This window comes from Staurois parvus, unplaced genomic scaffold (assembly GCF_062004578.1).
Source record: "Staurois parvus isolate SC_StPar_1 unplaced genomic scaffold, SC_StPar_1.0 ptg000704l, whole genome shotgun sequence".
NCBI lineage: Eukaryota > Metazoa > Chordata > Amphibia > Anura > Ranidae > Staurois > Staurois parvus.
The window spans coordinates 713,070-728,833 of record NW_028318500.1 but is presented as its reverse complement, the minus strand read 5'-3'; the positions used below and the strand labels follow the sequence as shown (position 1 = coordinate 728,833).

The following is a 15,764-nucleotide window of genomic DNA, read 5'->3' as shown; positions in this document are numbered from 1 at the left end:
ATTGGCTCACTGGCTGTGATTGACAGCAGTGGGAGCCAATGGCTCCAGTCAATGAGAAGAGAGAGTCCCTGGATAGTCGAGACTCCAGTGCACATCGCTGGATCGAGAGGGGGCTTAGGTGATTAGGCGGGGCTGGTGGGGATGCTGCAAACAGAAGGTTTTTTACCTTCATGTATAGAATGCATGAAGGTAAAAGACCTAGAGCCTTTAGAACCACTTTAACTCCCTGGCTATTTAATCTGCATACTTTTTCTAGGTCAATGACTCAAAGTACTGAAGCTTTCAGTTGAGGCAGATGCGAGCATACTGAGTCACCAATCAGCTTGTTATCTCTAAATAAATCTAACAGACAGATCTACACATTAGAATTCTGAACTCCACCATCCTTGTCATGACCAGGTTTTATGTTGATAGTGCACTGATTTTACATTACAGGAAACTCTGGAGAAAGCGTGAGATTTCTTCCCTTGGCATCATTACAGCTGCAGCAGGAAAAGGTGGGAACTCTCAAGCCCTAACAATCTGAATAAATGAAATGTCAGTTTGTGTGTGTTGACCTTTTAACTATTTTCCACATTGAAGATGGCCATGATTTTCTATAGCCAGTGGACATGGGCAGTTTTACAACCCAGGCACTGGACCCATAGGATATCAACACTTCAGGACCTGGAGATCCTCTACACCTGAGGTCTGTGTGTTCAAGTTATTTGAGGAGGAGGGTGAGTAGGTGTGAAATATGGGAATCAAGCTGTTTATACATGGAGCACATTTTGGCTGGTTCGTGATGAACCCTCCAAAATTTGAGCCATGAGTGGCTCCGTTTACACCCTCACTCCCAACATCCCTGAATCTGAATATTGAAGGAATTCAGAAGAAAACTGTCAGCTAAACAGAAGCTACATCCAATCAGATGCAGCAACTGTTCGAATATTATGACATTCCAGCTGTCAGAATAAATTAGCCAACAGGGGAGAATCCTCCATCCATGCTGTTTAGTGTGGATAGGGGAATCAATAAATTGGCAGCCCAACAGACTGAATGAGATAAATTTTACAGTGTATGGCTTAGGTGTGTAACTGTACCTACTACCTAACTTAAAATCTACCAGTAGGTATTTTCAATAAGTTAACACCAACATTAAAACGCAAATAGCTTGGAGGTTCCTGCATGCCATTCGAGATGTCTTGTAGATCAGTACATTAGTCCATTTCACTAAAACAGAGTATAATTTGTCAGGGCCCCTGTATAAATTGGCCCTAGTGTGTATGCACACATGTGAGACGGGGACGTTAGATAGTAAGCTCCTTGAGGGCAGGGACTAATGTGAATGAAGAGTATGTAAAATGCTGCGTAAATTGCTAGTGCTACATGCACCTATAGGCACCAACTTTTTAACGTAAACTCAAGATATTAAAAACTCCTTTCCTCTTGCTATCCCATCTAACAGTACATGTGCATAGAGACTGCTGTAAGATCTTTATTTTGTATGTCTTTTTCTCATGTCACAGCTCTATTACAATCCAAAGACAGCAGCTGTGAAAGCTCCGTGTAAAACATACTTTACTTTCACTTTAGCTTTCTTAACCATAGCCTGGAGTTCCAGCCTGGCAGGAAAAGAGCCATAATGAAGTCCAATCAGGTGGTTTGGGGTATGTTGGTACCTAAGCTGCACTGCTTAAAAAAAAAATGAGGTCACTGACCTGGCGGTGCGGCAGAAGTGCCTAAATCACAAGATGTAAATTACCACTACATTTTCTAAGAAGATTAGGAATTCAAGCATGGCACTTAAGAGAAAATATGTTAACCTTCTGTTAAGCATGATTTGCAAATTTCTGGTGGGTAGCATTAACACTACCTTATTATGGGTCCTATCACATAAAACACTGCAAGACCTCTGCTGCCTAGGCAGGAAACCACAGCAAGCAATAGTACTGCCATAAAATATCCTTAGAAAACAGTACTTTCCATCACAGTCTCCTGTTACTATACATCTCCTATTGTAACTCTTCTGTCACTTCCCATAATAAACCAAAAACATTAGCATGTTCTCAGTTTGTCAAATTTTACATAGCAATCAAATGATCACCAAACGCACCCTGCCATGCAACCACACCATGCAACACTGGGAGCCACATCGGTGTCTGTGCAGTGGCTGCATCCCAATTGACATCAATGGGACTGCCTACACGGGGGTGCATGGAAAACCAGTGCATTTCTGTGCGTGTAAACAAGGCTTTCCACAGGCATATATTTTAGTACTCCCATGTGAATAAGGCCTAACTGCAAACTGTGGATTAAGATTCTCAGGCACTGTACCCCATACAATGGGAATTTTAACCTATGTCCCCAATTCGAAAGCTGGCAGCACACACAGATAAAGTGCAAAAGGATACCGTGGCTCTTCCCCTTTAAACTCAATGTGGTTCCGGCATAAATCATTGCATGGACCTACTTCTGCTGTTGAGACCAGACCCTGCTAGTAAACAGTGCTGGGAGAAAGAACTAGATATTCATGAAGAAAACCTTATATTTTAGGCTTGCAGCTTACAGTTAGCAAAAACAGGATATGTTTAAAGAATTTTCAATAATCATGTAATTCTCTTATTTTACACAACATGAGCACAACATCATGGAATCTCACCTTTTAGAGCAATTACTTTAGAAGCCGGATTCATAATGGCACTTTCAGCAGAGATTGGACGTCTTAGTGGTGTGTTGGGGTCAGCCAGATCAATGATAACCACCTGGGCCTGCTCCCCAACCTTCTCTCGGATACAGATAAACTTATCAGATTCCATAGTTAGAGTGCTAAAACCAATGTTGGCAGGATTGATTCCCAGATTCTGGAGCTGTAATATAAGCAGAAAATAATAACAAGCTTTAAATGTTGACTTGAAAATAATAGCACACCTTGAATAAAATATTTGATGGGATCAGCCACCAGTGGCTTACTGACAGACACAGTCAGGAGGCTAGCTGCTGCTAACCTGCTCTCTCTTTTCTTTTTCTTACCTTTCTGTATCCCTTTCCTTTTTTTTTCCACTTGGTTCCTCTGCATTATCAGGAGAATTGGTTAAGTGAAGGCCACCCTGGGTATCCCACCCCACGTGGTTGGAAGAAATAGAGTACATATGTGATTTCAGTTATATGACAAGCTGATCTTATGGTGTTTTAGGACCCCTGTGCTTGGATGGCCCTTCATAGAAATGTTTAATACAAAACTTAGGGAATATTGTTCTGTTAATAATCCTCCAGTTCTGAAGCATCTGTATGACTATATGCACAAATCGACACTACCTTCTCATTTAGTGCCTTGCTTCTTTCATTTTTTGTATTGTTAACTTTCAATAAACAACGATTGGAAACGAAAATGTTAGTATACCGAAGGCAACCATATAAACATTAGACGAGAGTCTGACACACAGTTATGACCAACCCAACAGAAAACCTTTTTGTTTTTGCTATTGTTTTAAACAAGCACCCAATTTACACTCATTAGTAGAGTTATAGCCCAACTTCAGTCAAAATTTTTTGCTTTAGAATAGGGAAGGGATAGCATCTGCCATGTCCTCACTGGGGAAATTTTCTCTTTCTATCCTGGACATACACAGGGTATTGCTGGGACAGGATGTAAAAATGTATCAACAGGGATACACAGAGCAATACAAATATGACAACATAGTTGGCCTTTCTACCCATGCTACAATAAAAGGTTCTTTTTATTGTTGCCCATGTCAGAGATTTCCCTTTGCTTCTGTCGCAGTGACAGGGAGAACAAGAACTAAGAGGAAACCTCAAGAAAGGGAACACATGCAGCAATAGAATCCTGAATGATGCTCTAACAGAAGCTTAGCAGAAGACGGTATTTTTAAGCAGCGCTGTACTTACACTCATCATTCCTAAAGTCAAAACACAGCCTATAAAATGGATGGCTCTCTAAAACAAGATCACACAAGAATGCAGAAATTTTGACTTATTGTGAAAGCTAATACTCATCTCTGGCTTGCTACCTCACCACAGATATCAACACAGATGAGTATATTCAATTTTGCGCGATGTTTTACCACAAAAGCATCTTAACATTTGGCTTAAATCTCAACACAAGACAGCTTTGTATGCACAGGGAATGCAGCGCACAAAGTGTGCACTGGGACAGTTTCCAACATGAATCACGCTATGCATAAACTACTAACCTGAGGCTGCTTTTACCAGGACGAATAACTAGAAAAGGCAAGTGAAGCGAAAGAGAGGTTTCCCTAGACAGAATGCTGCAACTAAAACCCCAAGGGGTAGTTCTTTGTATTTGCCACATTCTGAGTCAGAGACAGTGTTGTAGTGCATGCTAATTGCACAGTTCAAGAGTGCTGCTTATGAATTTGTATCACATTATTTCACAGCCTCTTGGTGTACAGAAACAGAAAAGAAGGTGAACTCTTTCCACCCAAATCACTCCTACGCAGGATCCTTGATTTCCAACCACTCTGGAGGTTTCTAGGATGCTGGCACCGAAGTAAATTATTGCACACTGCAGTGGATTATTTTAGAAGAAAAGGCAGGGTATACTTTGTGTAATCAGAAAACAGAATGACAGTGTCAGGCTAAGTAAACAAAGGATGAATGTTATAGCTAGAGACACAAAGGTATAATCAATCCAATTACATTTTAAGGGCCCATGCACACTGGGCTTAAAAAAAAGCTGCTTCTACAAGACTTTGTTTTACTTGTAGAAGCAGCTCAGTATTTTCCTGTGTGTACATGCACATTAGGACGATTAAAGGCATATTTTAAGCTCACCATTTAGAGGCAGAAAAAAAAAAACCCTTCTGGACTGTGTTTTTTAAAGGATTTTTCTAGTGGAAAAAAAATGATAAATGCTCCCACACTCCTAAATGCACCTAAACACGGGAACAGTCTTTTTTTAAGCCCAGTATGCATGGACCCAAAAGCTACTTTTGGACAAAACCAAAAACAGGCTTAAAGTAACACTAAACTTAAGCTGGGTACACACCCTAAGAAAAAAATTTAGTATGAGGAACGATCGTTCTATTTTCGAATAGTGTGTATACAACTTTCGACATCTGGTTCAGACTTTCCAAATGAAAATGTCTGCAGGGACAAACGCCAACATTTTTCTCGCATGTGAACAGTAATTCTAGGTGAATAATGGAATAGAGAAAAATGCACATGACCAGAAGCAAAAGAACGACATGGAAAAAGGTGGCAACAAACATAGAAGAACCCCAATTCTCCTCTTCTTGGGTCCTCTGACAATGCTATTGGCTCTTCCTCTTTTTCTCGTGCCCCCATAGCAAACAGCTTGTTAGGGGGACACTTGTGTGGGCTTGATCCTTATCCGCACTGTGTGCACCTATCGACATATGCAGTTTGGGTCACGCCCACTCCACACTCTCTGCTGACAGGATTTGACTGACAGCAGCAGGAGTCAATGGCTCCAACTACTGCCGAGCCTCCTGTGAAAGAAGGGAGAGAAGAGTAGCGCTGCTGCAGACGTGCACAGCGCTGGAACAAGATTGGGCTTGGGTAAGTACTGAGGGGGCTTGGGGGATCTGACCTTAAAAGGTTTCTTTGTTTACTTTAATACACAGATTGCATTAAGCTTAAAAAAAAACTTTTACCTTTACACCTACTTAGCATGCAATACCAAGCTGCATTTTCTAAAGCTACCAAAACAGTTTTTTGCATTAAAAACACTTGACCACCACAATACGTACTGTGAGGGAAATAAGTATTTTATCCCCTGCTGATTTTGAATGTTTGCCCACTCACAAAGAAATTATCGGTCTAAAAATCGAATGGTAGGTGTATTGTAACACTGAGAGACAGAACAGCAACAACAAATTCAAAAGAAATGCATGTCTAACAAAATGATGCACTGATTTGCATGTTCATGAGGGAAATAAGTGTTTGATCCCCTTCACAAAAGATGACTAAGTACTGGGTGGCAAATCCCTTGTTGCAATCACAGAGGTCAGACGTTTCCTGTAGTTGGCCACCAGGTTTACACACATCTCAGGAGGGATTTTGGCCCACTCCTCTTGGCACATCCTCTCCAAGTCATTAAGATTTGGTGGCTGACATTTGGCAACTCAAACTTTCAGCTCCCTCCACAGATTTTCAATTGGATTGAGGTCTGGAGAATGGCTAGGCCACTCTAGGACCTTAATGTGGTTCTTCTTGAGCCACTCCTTTGTTGTCTTTGCAGTGTGTTTTTGGTCATTGTCATGCTGGAACACCCATCCACGACCCATTTTCAATATCCTGGCTGAGCGGAGAAGGTTCTCACCCAAGATTTGATGGTACATTGCCCTGTCCATCGTCCCTTTGATGTGGTGCAGTTGTCCTGTGCCCTTAGCAGAAAAACACGCCCAAAGCAGAATATTTCCACCACGTTTGACAGTTGGGATGGTGTTCTTGGGGTCATAGGCAGCATTCCTCCTCCTCCAAACACGGCGAGTTGAGTTGATGCCAAAGAGCTCGATTTTGGTCTCATATGACCACAACACTTCCAACCAGTCATTCTCTGCATCATTCAGATGTTTAGTGGCAAAGATCAGACAGGCCTGGACATGTGCAGAGGGACCTTGCGGGCACTGCAGGATTTCAATTCTTGTCGGCGCAGTGTGTTACCAATTGTTTTCTTGGTGACTGTGATCCCAGCTGCCTGGAGTCATTGACAAGATCCTCACGTGTAGTTCTGGGATGATTCCTCACTGTTATTATCATTGACACTCCATGAGGTCTTGCATGGTGCACCAGACCTAGGGAGACTGACAGTTGTTTTGTGTTTCTTCCATTTGTGAATGATTGCACCAACTGTTGTCACCTTCTCACCAAGCTGCTTGGCGATAGTTTGGTAGCCCACTCCAGCCTTGTGTAGGTCAACAATCTTGTCCCTGACATCCCTGGACAGCTCTTTGGTCTTTGCCATGATGGAGAGTTTGGAATCTGATTGTTTGATTGCTCCTGTGGACAGGTGTCTTTTATACAGGTAACAAAATGAGATTAGCAGCACTCCCTTTAAGAGACTGCTTCTAATCTCAGCTTGTTACCAGTATGAAAAACACCTGGTAGCCAGAAATCCTGCTGAATGATAGAGGTTCAAATACTTATTTTCCTCATGAACATGCAAATCAGTGCATAATTTGTTACATGCATTTCTTTTGAATTTTTTGTTGCTATTCTGTCTCTGTTTTACAATACACCTACCATTCAATTTGTAGACTGATCATTTCTTTGTGAGTGGGCAAACATTCAAAATCAGCAGGGGATCAAATACCTATTTCCTTCACTGTGTATAAACGTTGTGGTTTTCAAGTGGTTTACTGGGGTTATGGCTGAAGATATCAGCCATGACCCTGGTATCTTTTTATTCAGCTGATGGCTGGCTTTCTGATGAAAGCAATCAGAGTGGCTCATTAGCCACTGGAATTCTTTCAGTTGTCTCCCTCCTGCCACTCGTCCACTCCCGCCACTTGCCGGCATTTCTCATGCTTACCGTTAAAACTTGGCACGCCCGAGAAATGATCCAACAGTGCGGCCGGCTGCTCCCAGAGGCAAAGAAGACATGACGTCACATCTGGTTCGGAGCAGATGTAAACAATTTTTTTTTCTTTTTTTAAAGCAAAAGATCAAAAAATTATTTTTTTTTATCTTTTGCTTTTAATGGTAAAGGAGAGATTTGGGGTCTTTATGACCCCAGATCTCTCCTTAACCTCTTAAGGACTGCCATATAGCAGAAATACTGCTACAGGGCGGCACGGGTGCACAAAATCACGTATATATACACACACATGATTTGCACTCCTGTGGCTTTCGCGGGCTGTGGGGGGACGCGCGCGAGCCCCTGCCGACCCACGGGTGCCGTGATTTGATCCCCGAGGTATCAATCATCCGCTTTAGGCCAGTAATGTACGGCCTAAGTGGGATGATCGATCCCCGTCCTATCAGGGATCTTCCTGTACCTGTGTTTACAGTTACACTGGTAAAGGAAATGATGACATCATCTCTCTCTGGGCATATTCCGTCCCAGAGAGAGAAGAATCAAGACATGTGAGTAAAAGTACTACACTTACACAGAACTCTCTAGGACACATTTAACCCCTTGATCGCCCACTCCAGTTAACCCCTTCACTGCCCTGTCGACAGTGTCATTATTTACAGTGTACAGATTGTTGCTGATCGCTGTATTAGTGTCGCTGGCGACTTCAGATAGCGTGTCATTTAGCGTCAGTTAGCGCCCCTGCCAGATAGGATCAGATTGCCGTCAGTACACCAGTAATCACATTTAAGCCCTTGATTGCCAGGAACACGCTCACATACACAATAAACCTCCATTTCTAGTATAGTGTCTTAACGGATCAATATCTTTGATCAGATCAGAACTACACCAGCGTTCACATTAGTATAGTGTCCACAAAAATGCAGCATTAGTGGGATCAGCTACGGCACCTACATTTAGGCCCAACGCTTACCCCCACCCTTCTCCCCCAGCAAGTGCAGTGTCAGTAGGTCACTGCTACTTGATACATTGCTCAGAAAACCGCAGTGTTCGCAGAATCAGGCCTGATCTCTGTTAGCACTTGCTGGTACATTTTTTTCCAGTGTTTCAAGCAGTCCTTGACAGTCAGGCGCTCTTTTTCCCGAGAGTCGCACTAAGTACCTATATATTTAGTGGCCAAAATGTCCAACGAAAGGTACTCTAGTGAAGAGGCCTACAGGATTCTGAGCATTGCAGGTGAGAAAGGGAAGACTCCCTGACACAATCAGCCTCAGAATACGAACCTGTAGACAGCAGCAGCACCCTGAAAGATAGCTCAGATGATGGAGAAGAGGACCCTGCTAAGGTCAGATGTACCTGACTCCGTTTCCAGGTTGCTGAGATGTTACAAATGCATGATGACTCTCATATTATGGGCGGCACAGTGGCTTAGTGATTAGCACGTCTGCCTTGCTATAAATGGGTCATGGGTTCGATTCCCGACCATGGCGCCTCCTGCACGGAGTTCGCATGTTCTCCCTGTGCTTGCGTGGGTTTCCTCCGGGTGCTCCGGTTTCCTCCCACACTTCAAAGACATGCTGGTAGGTTAATTGGATCCTGTCTAAATTAGCCCTAATATGTGTATGTATGAATGTGAGTTAGGGACCTTAGATTCTACACCCCTTGAGGGTTAGGGACTGATGTGAATGTTCAATATATATATATATATATGTATATATGTAAAGCGTTGCGTAAATTGACAGTGCTATATAAGTACCTGAAATAAATAAATAAATAAATAAATATGCAGCAGAGTGCCAGTACTAGTGCCACTCTACCTTTTGATAAACTGGCAAGCACCAGCAGCCTAGTACATCCTGGTCTTTCACATACCAGCACTGCAGTATCACTTGGTGATGTGGCGAGTCCCATACGTGCAGTACAAGCTGGTGTGGTGGCGAGAACAAGTAGTCCCGCAGCCATCAAGAATTTGCACGCAGGCCCGTAGAGCCCTTAGTATCCTTCCAGATGTGCTTGCAAATCCCAATTGGTAGCCCACAAATTCTGCAGTACTCGTACTCCCCCCCCCCCATTCACTGCCCAAGCCTGAATTCAATTCAGGTGGAAACAGCAAATTTAAATACTCCCCTTGATTTTTTGGAGCTGTATGCATTATTTGTGGATCAAAGCTATTTATATGCACAACAGTTTATCGCTGCCAACACAAATTCAAACCTTGCCAGACTTTTTGCATGGAAACCCATTACATTTTCCGAATTTCACGTTTTTTTTTTTTGGCTTAACCCTCAACATGGGCATTACTAAAAAAAAAAATGAATTGCGGTTGTATTGGTCCACAGACTCAATTCATCATATGCCCGTGTTCCCTGCTGCCATGGCCAGGCATACATATGAGAGTATAATGCGTTTTATGCATTTCAACAACACCACACTCTGTCGTCCTTGGGGTGACCCTGAATTTGACTGGCTCCACAAAATTCGGCCCCTCGTAAATCACCTTAACCAAAAATTTACAGTTGTCTATACTCCCCAGTAAAACATCTGCCTTGAGGAGTCCCTCATTAATTTTTCTGGCCGCCTTGCATTCAAACAATTTCTCCCCAGCAAGCGTGCCAGATGTATCAAGATGTATAAGACCTGTGAGAGGGCAACAGGCTAAAATTATAAGTTTCGTATTTACGAGGGAAAAGACAGTCGCGTGGAGCCCCCCCAGATGCCCAGACTACATGGGGTGCAGTGGCAAAATAGTTTGGGACTTGGCGTCATCCTTTTTCCATATGGGGTACCACTTATACGTGGACAATTTTTATTCAATCCTGCCACTATTTAGACATTTGTACAATCTTGGAATTGGTGCATGTGGCACCGTGCGACCTAATCGCCGGGGCTTCCCCCAATGGCTTGTGAATACCCGTCTTAGAAAGGGGAAAAAGCCTGCTTGAGAAATGAGGAAATCGCTCGCTGTGAAGTGGAAAGACAAATGGGATGTTTTTGTCCTGTCTTCCATTCACGCAGATACAACCATCCAAATTACCACCTCAGCTGGTGTTGTTGAGAAGCCCCTCTGTGTCCAGAACTATATCCTTAACATGGGAGGGGTGGACTTCAACGACCAGATGATGAAGCAGTACTTAGTTTCCCGAAAAGCAAGACGTTGGTACAAAAGAAATGTCCGTTTATTTTTTTCCATTGGCTCTATATAACGCTTTTGTGCTTTACAAAGCAACTGGACGTACTGGATCCTTCCTAAAGTTCCAGGAAGAGATCATCACGGCCCTTTTGTATCCAGAAGGTGCTATGGCCCAAACCCCCAACCCAGATGCAGTTAGTCGGCTGCATGAGAGGCATTTTCCCGATTTTATTCCTGGTACCCTAACCCAAAGGACACCCAAAAAAAGATGTGTCTGTAGCAGACATGGAATTAGGCGTGACACCTGCTTTTTTTTTGTCCCTCCTGTCCAGGCCAACCTGGTCTCTGCCTCAAGGACTGCTTCCGTTGCTACCACACACTAGTGGAGTATTAGTATAGGGTACAGCACGGCACAGTTCAGAGCACATAATTACACAGGATCTAGAAAGATGTTAGGTAGTCAGGAAACTGGCTAATCGCATTGGGAGACACCCTACCATCTGTTTTAAAAAGCTAAAGTTTAAAAAAAAAAAAAAAAGTACAACCCCCCCAAATTTATTTTAAAAAACAAAATTAGTTATGTTTGTTTTTTGTTGTTGTTACTGTTCTACTGTTAAAATTTTACTGTTTTGTTAACCACTGCTGTTTTCTTTGCAGGAATGCCATTCAGCTGCAGCACCGATCTGTTTATTCTGACAGCAACAGGAACTTGCTCTCAGAATATACATAAGTCAGTGTGGACAGCGCTGTTGGATGAGATTTTTCACCCGCAGTTAAAAAAAAAAAAAGAAGAGCATATATGCCCAAGCATGGGGGCCTGGGGTGGCCAGTGGGTGGATGGCCCCTATGCTTTGGCATATATATTTTACAATATTTTTTGGCACATTTCATGTGTGCCCAACATTAGAAGTGGGTGGATGCAGGGAGCTATATTCTAATGCTGGGCATAACACACACTTTTTCTGGCAGAGATTTCTTTTCTTTTTTTCATTCAGCCCACAGGCTGCACACACAAAAAAAAAAAAAAAAAAAAAAAAAACAGCATCTACACACCAACAAGGACCAGCAACGTACTGGTACATCACTGGACTTTGAGTGGTTATACCAGGATGATGCCTACAGCTGCAGGCATCATCCTGGCATCGTTCTCTTTCAGCCGGCGATGAGCTTTCATGTAAAAGCAATCCTATTGGCCAATTAGCTGCAGGATTGCTTTTACAAGCAGTAGGAGACGATGCCCCCCCTCCCCTGCTGCCTTCCACGGCCTTTTCGGACAGTCCCGTGCCATCGGGGGAACATGAGAATGCAGCCGGTGTTTTTGCCAGCTGACCATAGAACTGATTGGAGACCAGAATGGTGCCAATTATCTCTATAGTCTAAGAAATTGGAAGCTACGAGCATTTAATCACTTCAGACGATACAAACAGCGCCATTTGTACATTGTGAAAGCATCTCATCACACCGATCTTGGTGAGATTAGATAATGTAAGGGCAGAGGAGATATCTAGAGTCTGATAGACCCCAGATATCTCAAAAAAGAATATATGACAATGCCCATTGATGTTATAGGGGATATTTGCATTCCCTGTGATAGCATTAAAAGTCATAAAAAAAAATTAAAGGGACAGTGTAAAAATAATTTAAAATAAATAAAATAAAATGCCCTCGCCCCCCGCACCTGCGTGCCCGAGCGTCGACACCGTGCCAGTATGTAAACAGCAGTTGCACCATGCATGTGAGGTATCGCTGCGAACATCAGATCAAGGGCAGTAATTCTAGCAGTAGACCTCCTCTGTAAATCTAAAATGGTAGCATGTAAAGGCTTTTAAAGCATTGCCTATGGATATTAAAAAGGTATGCATTTTGTCGCCATTGCACGGGGCATGCGCAGTTTTAAAACATGTCATGTTTGTTATCTATTTATTCAGCATAGCATCATCTTTTATAAGCTACCAAATAATTGGCCAATATATTGTGCTTTTTGTGCAATACAATTAAAATGTGCATTTGAAAAATCGTTGCGCGAGTACTATGTGACACAAAAAATTGCAGTACCCATCATTTTATTCACTAGGGTGTCTGTTGTAAAAAAATATATACTGTATGGGGGTTCAAAGTAATTTCCTAACAAAAATAGATTTTTTTCATGTGAACAAAAAGTGTCATTAAAGGCTTGGTCTTCAGGTGGTTACCCCTTTTTGGAAAGTAGACACTCCAAACTATTTGCTGAGAGACATGTTGAGTCAATAGAAGAATTTATTTTTTACAAGTTTTTGAAATTATTGCTCACACATGCCATGGATATATGTGGAATTACTCCCCAAAATACATTCTGCTACTTCTCCAGAGTATGGGGATACCACATGTGAGTGTTGGCAGTCTAGACTTTTTGGCAGTCTAGCCAAGTACAGGACCCCAAAATCCATAAGCACCTTCAGGCTTTTAAAGGGCTTTATTTCCTCATTACACTTCCTGACTACGTATCACAGTTTCAGAGGCCGTGAATGCCAAATGCCAACCCTCTCAAATGACCCCTTTTTGGAAAGTAGAGACCCCAAAGAATTTGATAAGAAGCATGGTGAGTATTTTGCAGATCTCGTTTGTTGCCACAAGTTTTTGGAATATGAAGAAAAAAAAACAAAAACATTTTTTATTTTCTTGTTTATATTTCAAAACCTTGTGAGAAAAAAATGAAATCTGCAAAATACTCACCATGCCTCTTTTTAAATTGCTTGGGGTGTTTACTTTCCAAAAAGGGGTAATTTGGGGGGATTTGGTGCTATCCTGGCATTTCAAGGCCTTCTAAACTGATAAGTAGTGAGAAAATAAAATGAGGAAGTTATGCACCTTCAGGCTTTCAAAGTGGTCACTGGATTTCAGGCTCCTGTATGTGGCTAGGCTCCCAAAAAGTCTCACACATGTGGTATCCCCATACTCGGTAGAAGTAGCAGAATGTATTTTGGGGTGTAATTCCACATATACCCATGGCTTGTGCGAGAAATAAATCATTTAAATTACAACTTTGTGTAAAAAAAAAAAGTTTTTGTCATATTTCAAAAACTTATGGAAAAAAAAATAAATATTCCATGGACTCAATGTGCCTCTCCAAATTTAAAAATTTTTGGGCCTAACCCTCAACATGGGGTATTTAAAAAAAGAATGAATTGTGGTCATATTGGTCCACAGAACCGATTCGTCATATGTCCATGTTCTCTGCTATTACATATATGCCCAAAAAGGATCAGCAACATACTGGTATGTCGTTGGACTTTGAGTGGATCAGAGTACCTGTCACAGCTTATTGCTATAACAGGGGATATTTACACTCCCTGTGATAACAATAAAAGTGATTAAAAAAATTAAAAGAGACAGTGTAAAAATAAAAAAAGCAAATAAATAAAAATCACCAACGACGTCATCCCCCCCCACCTCACAAAAGGAAACGCAAGTGCCGGGATGTAAACGGAGACATGTGAGTTATCACCACGAATGTCAGATCGAGGACAGTAATTCTAGCACTAAAGTGGTAACTTGTAAAGACTTAAATTGCTGCCTATGGATATTAAAAATGTACGCAGTTTGTCGCTGTTGCACAGGCGTGCGCAATTTTAAAGCATGTCATGTTTGGTATCTTTTTACTCTACATAACATCATCTTTTATATTTAATAAAACAATGGGACAATATATTGTGTTTTTGTGCATTAAAATTCAAAGTTTATTTTTTCCAAAATGCATGTTTGGGGGTTCAAACTAATTTTGGCTAATTTTGCCTAAAATGGTTTTTCACGTAAACAAAAAGTGTCAGAAAAGGCTTGGTCCTCAAGTGGTTAGAACAGTGGGTGATGCGTGGCAAAAGCTTCTAATGTTGGATCTGAAATGCCAGGATAGTAGAAGCACCCCTCCCCCCACCCCCCAAATGACTCCTTTTTGAAAAGTAGACACTCCAAGGTATTTGCTAAAGTTTTTGGAAAATGAAGAAAGAAAACGAAAATGTATTCTTTCTTTTTTCCTTCATCAAAACCCTGAAACCCTGTGATGAGAAATAACGTCCGCAAAATACTCACCATGCTCCTTTACAAATTCCTTGGGGTGTCTACTTTCCAACATGGGGTCATTTGGGAAGGGGGGGGGGGGATACCTGTGATAGGTAGTGAGGAAGTGACATGAGGATATAGAGAGTTAGGGAATATATATTTGGACCCAGGCAAAATTTTAATACTTTTGGCTCTGTATGCCACCAGAAGAAATTAAAACGAAACATTCCAAGTTAATTTGAAGTGCGAACTTTCAGCTTTAAGGGTTTGAACATACTGCAAATATCAAGTACAAATTTTAGGAACTGCAACCATTTTTATACACAGTCCCTCCATTTTCAGGGGCTCAAATGTAATAGGACAAAATGAATATAATCATAAATAAAATGCTCATTTTTTATATTTTGTTGAGAATCCTTTACTGGCAATGACTGCCTGAAGTCTGGAACCCATGGACATTACTAAAGACTGGGTCTCCTCCTTTCTGATGCTTTGCCAGGCTCTAACTGCAGCTGTCTTCAGTTGATCTTTGTTTGTGAGTCTTTCGGCCTTTAGTTTTGCCTTCAGCAAGTGAAATGCATGCTCAACTGGGTTGGGAACAGGTGATTGACTCGGCCATTGCAGAACATTCCACTTCTTTTCCGTCAAAAGCTCCTGAGTTGCTTTTGGAGTGTGTTTTGGATCATTATCCATCTGTACTGTGAAGCGTCATCCAATCAACTTTTCTGCATTTGGCTGAATCTGGGCTGACAGTATATCTCTAAACACTGCAGAATTCATCCGGCGGCTTCTGTTTTCTGTCACATCATCAATAAACACCAATGACCCAGTGCCACTGGAAGCTATGCATGCCCATGCCATCACACTGCCGCCACCATGTTTACAGATGACGCTGTGTGCTTTGGATCATTAGCTGTTCCAAGCCTTCTCCACACTGTTTTCTTCCCGTAATTCTGGTACAGATTAATCTTAGTGTCATCCATCCAAAGAATGCTTTTCCAGAACTTGTCTGGCTTTTTTTTTTTAGATGTTTTTTGGCAAAGTCTAATCTGGCTTTTCTATTCTTCAGGCTTATGAATG

The 15,764-nt window shown here is 41.9% G+C and overlaps 1 protein-coding gene across 3 annotated transcripts in view; it reads right to left on the bottom strand.

The window, feature by feature from the left end:
• Positions 1 to 15,764, bottom strand: part of CLTCL1 (clathrin heavy chain like 1) — a 189,447-nt gene that overhangs the window by 123,472 nt on the left and 50,211 nt on the right. For all 3 annotated transcript variants that reach the window (XR_016306292.1, XM_089653178.1, XM_089653177.1), the window contains exon 2: positions 2,642 to 2,849. Coding sequence is in view for 2 of the 3 variants with exons in the window: in XM_089653178.1 (XP_089509304.1) it covers positions 2,642 to 2,849 (208 nt within the window). In the remaining variant the exon portion in view is untranslated. The remainder of the gene's footprint in view (positions 1 to 2,641; positions 2,850 to 15,764) is intronic.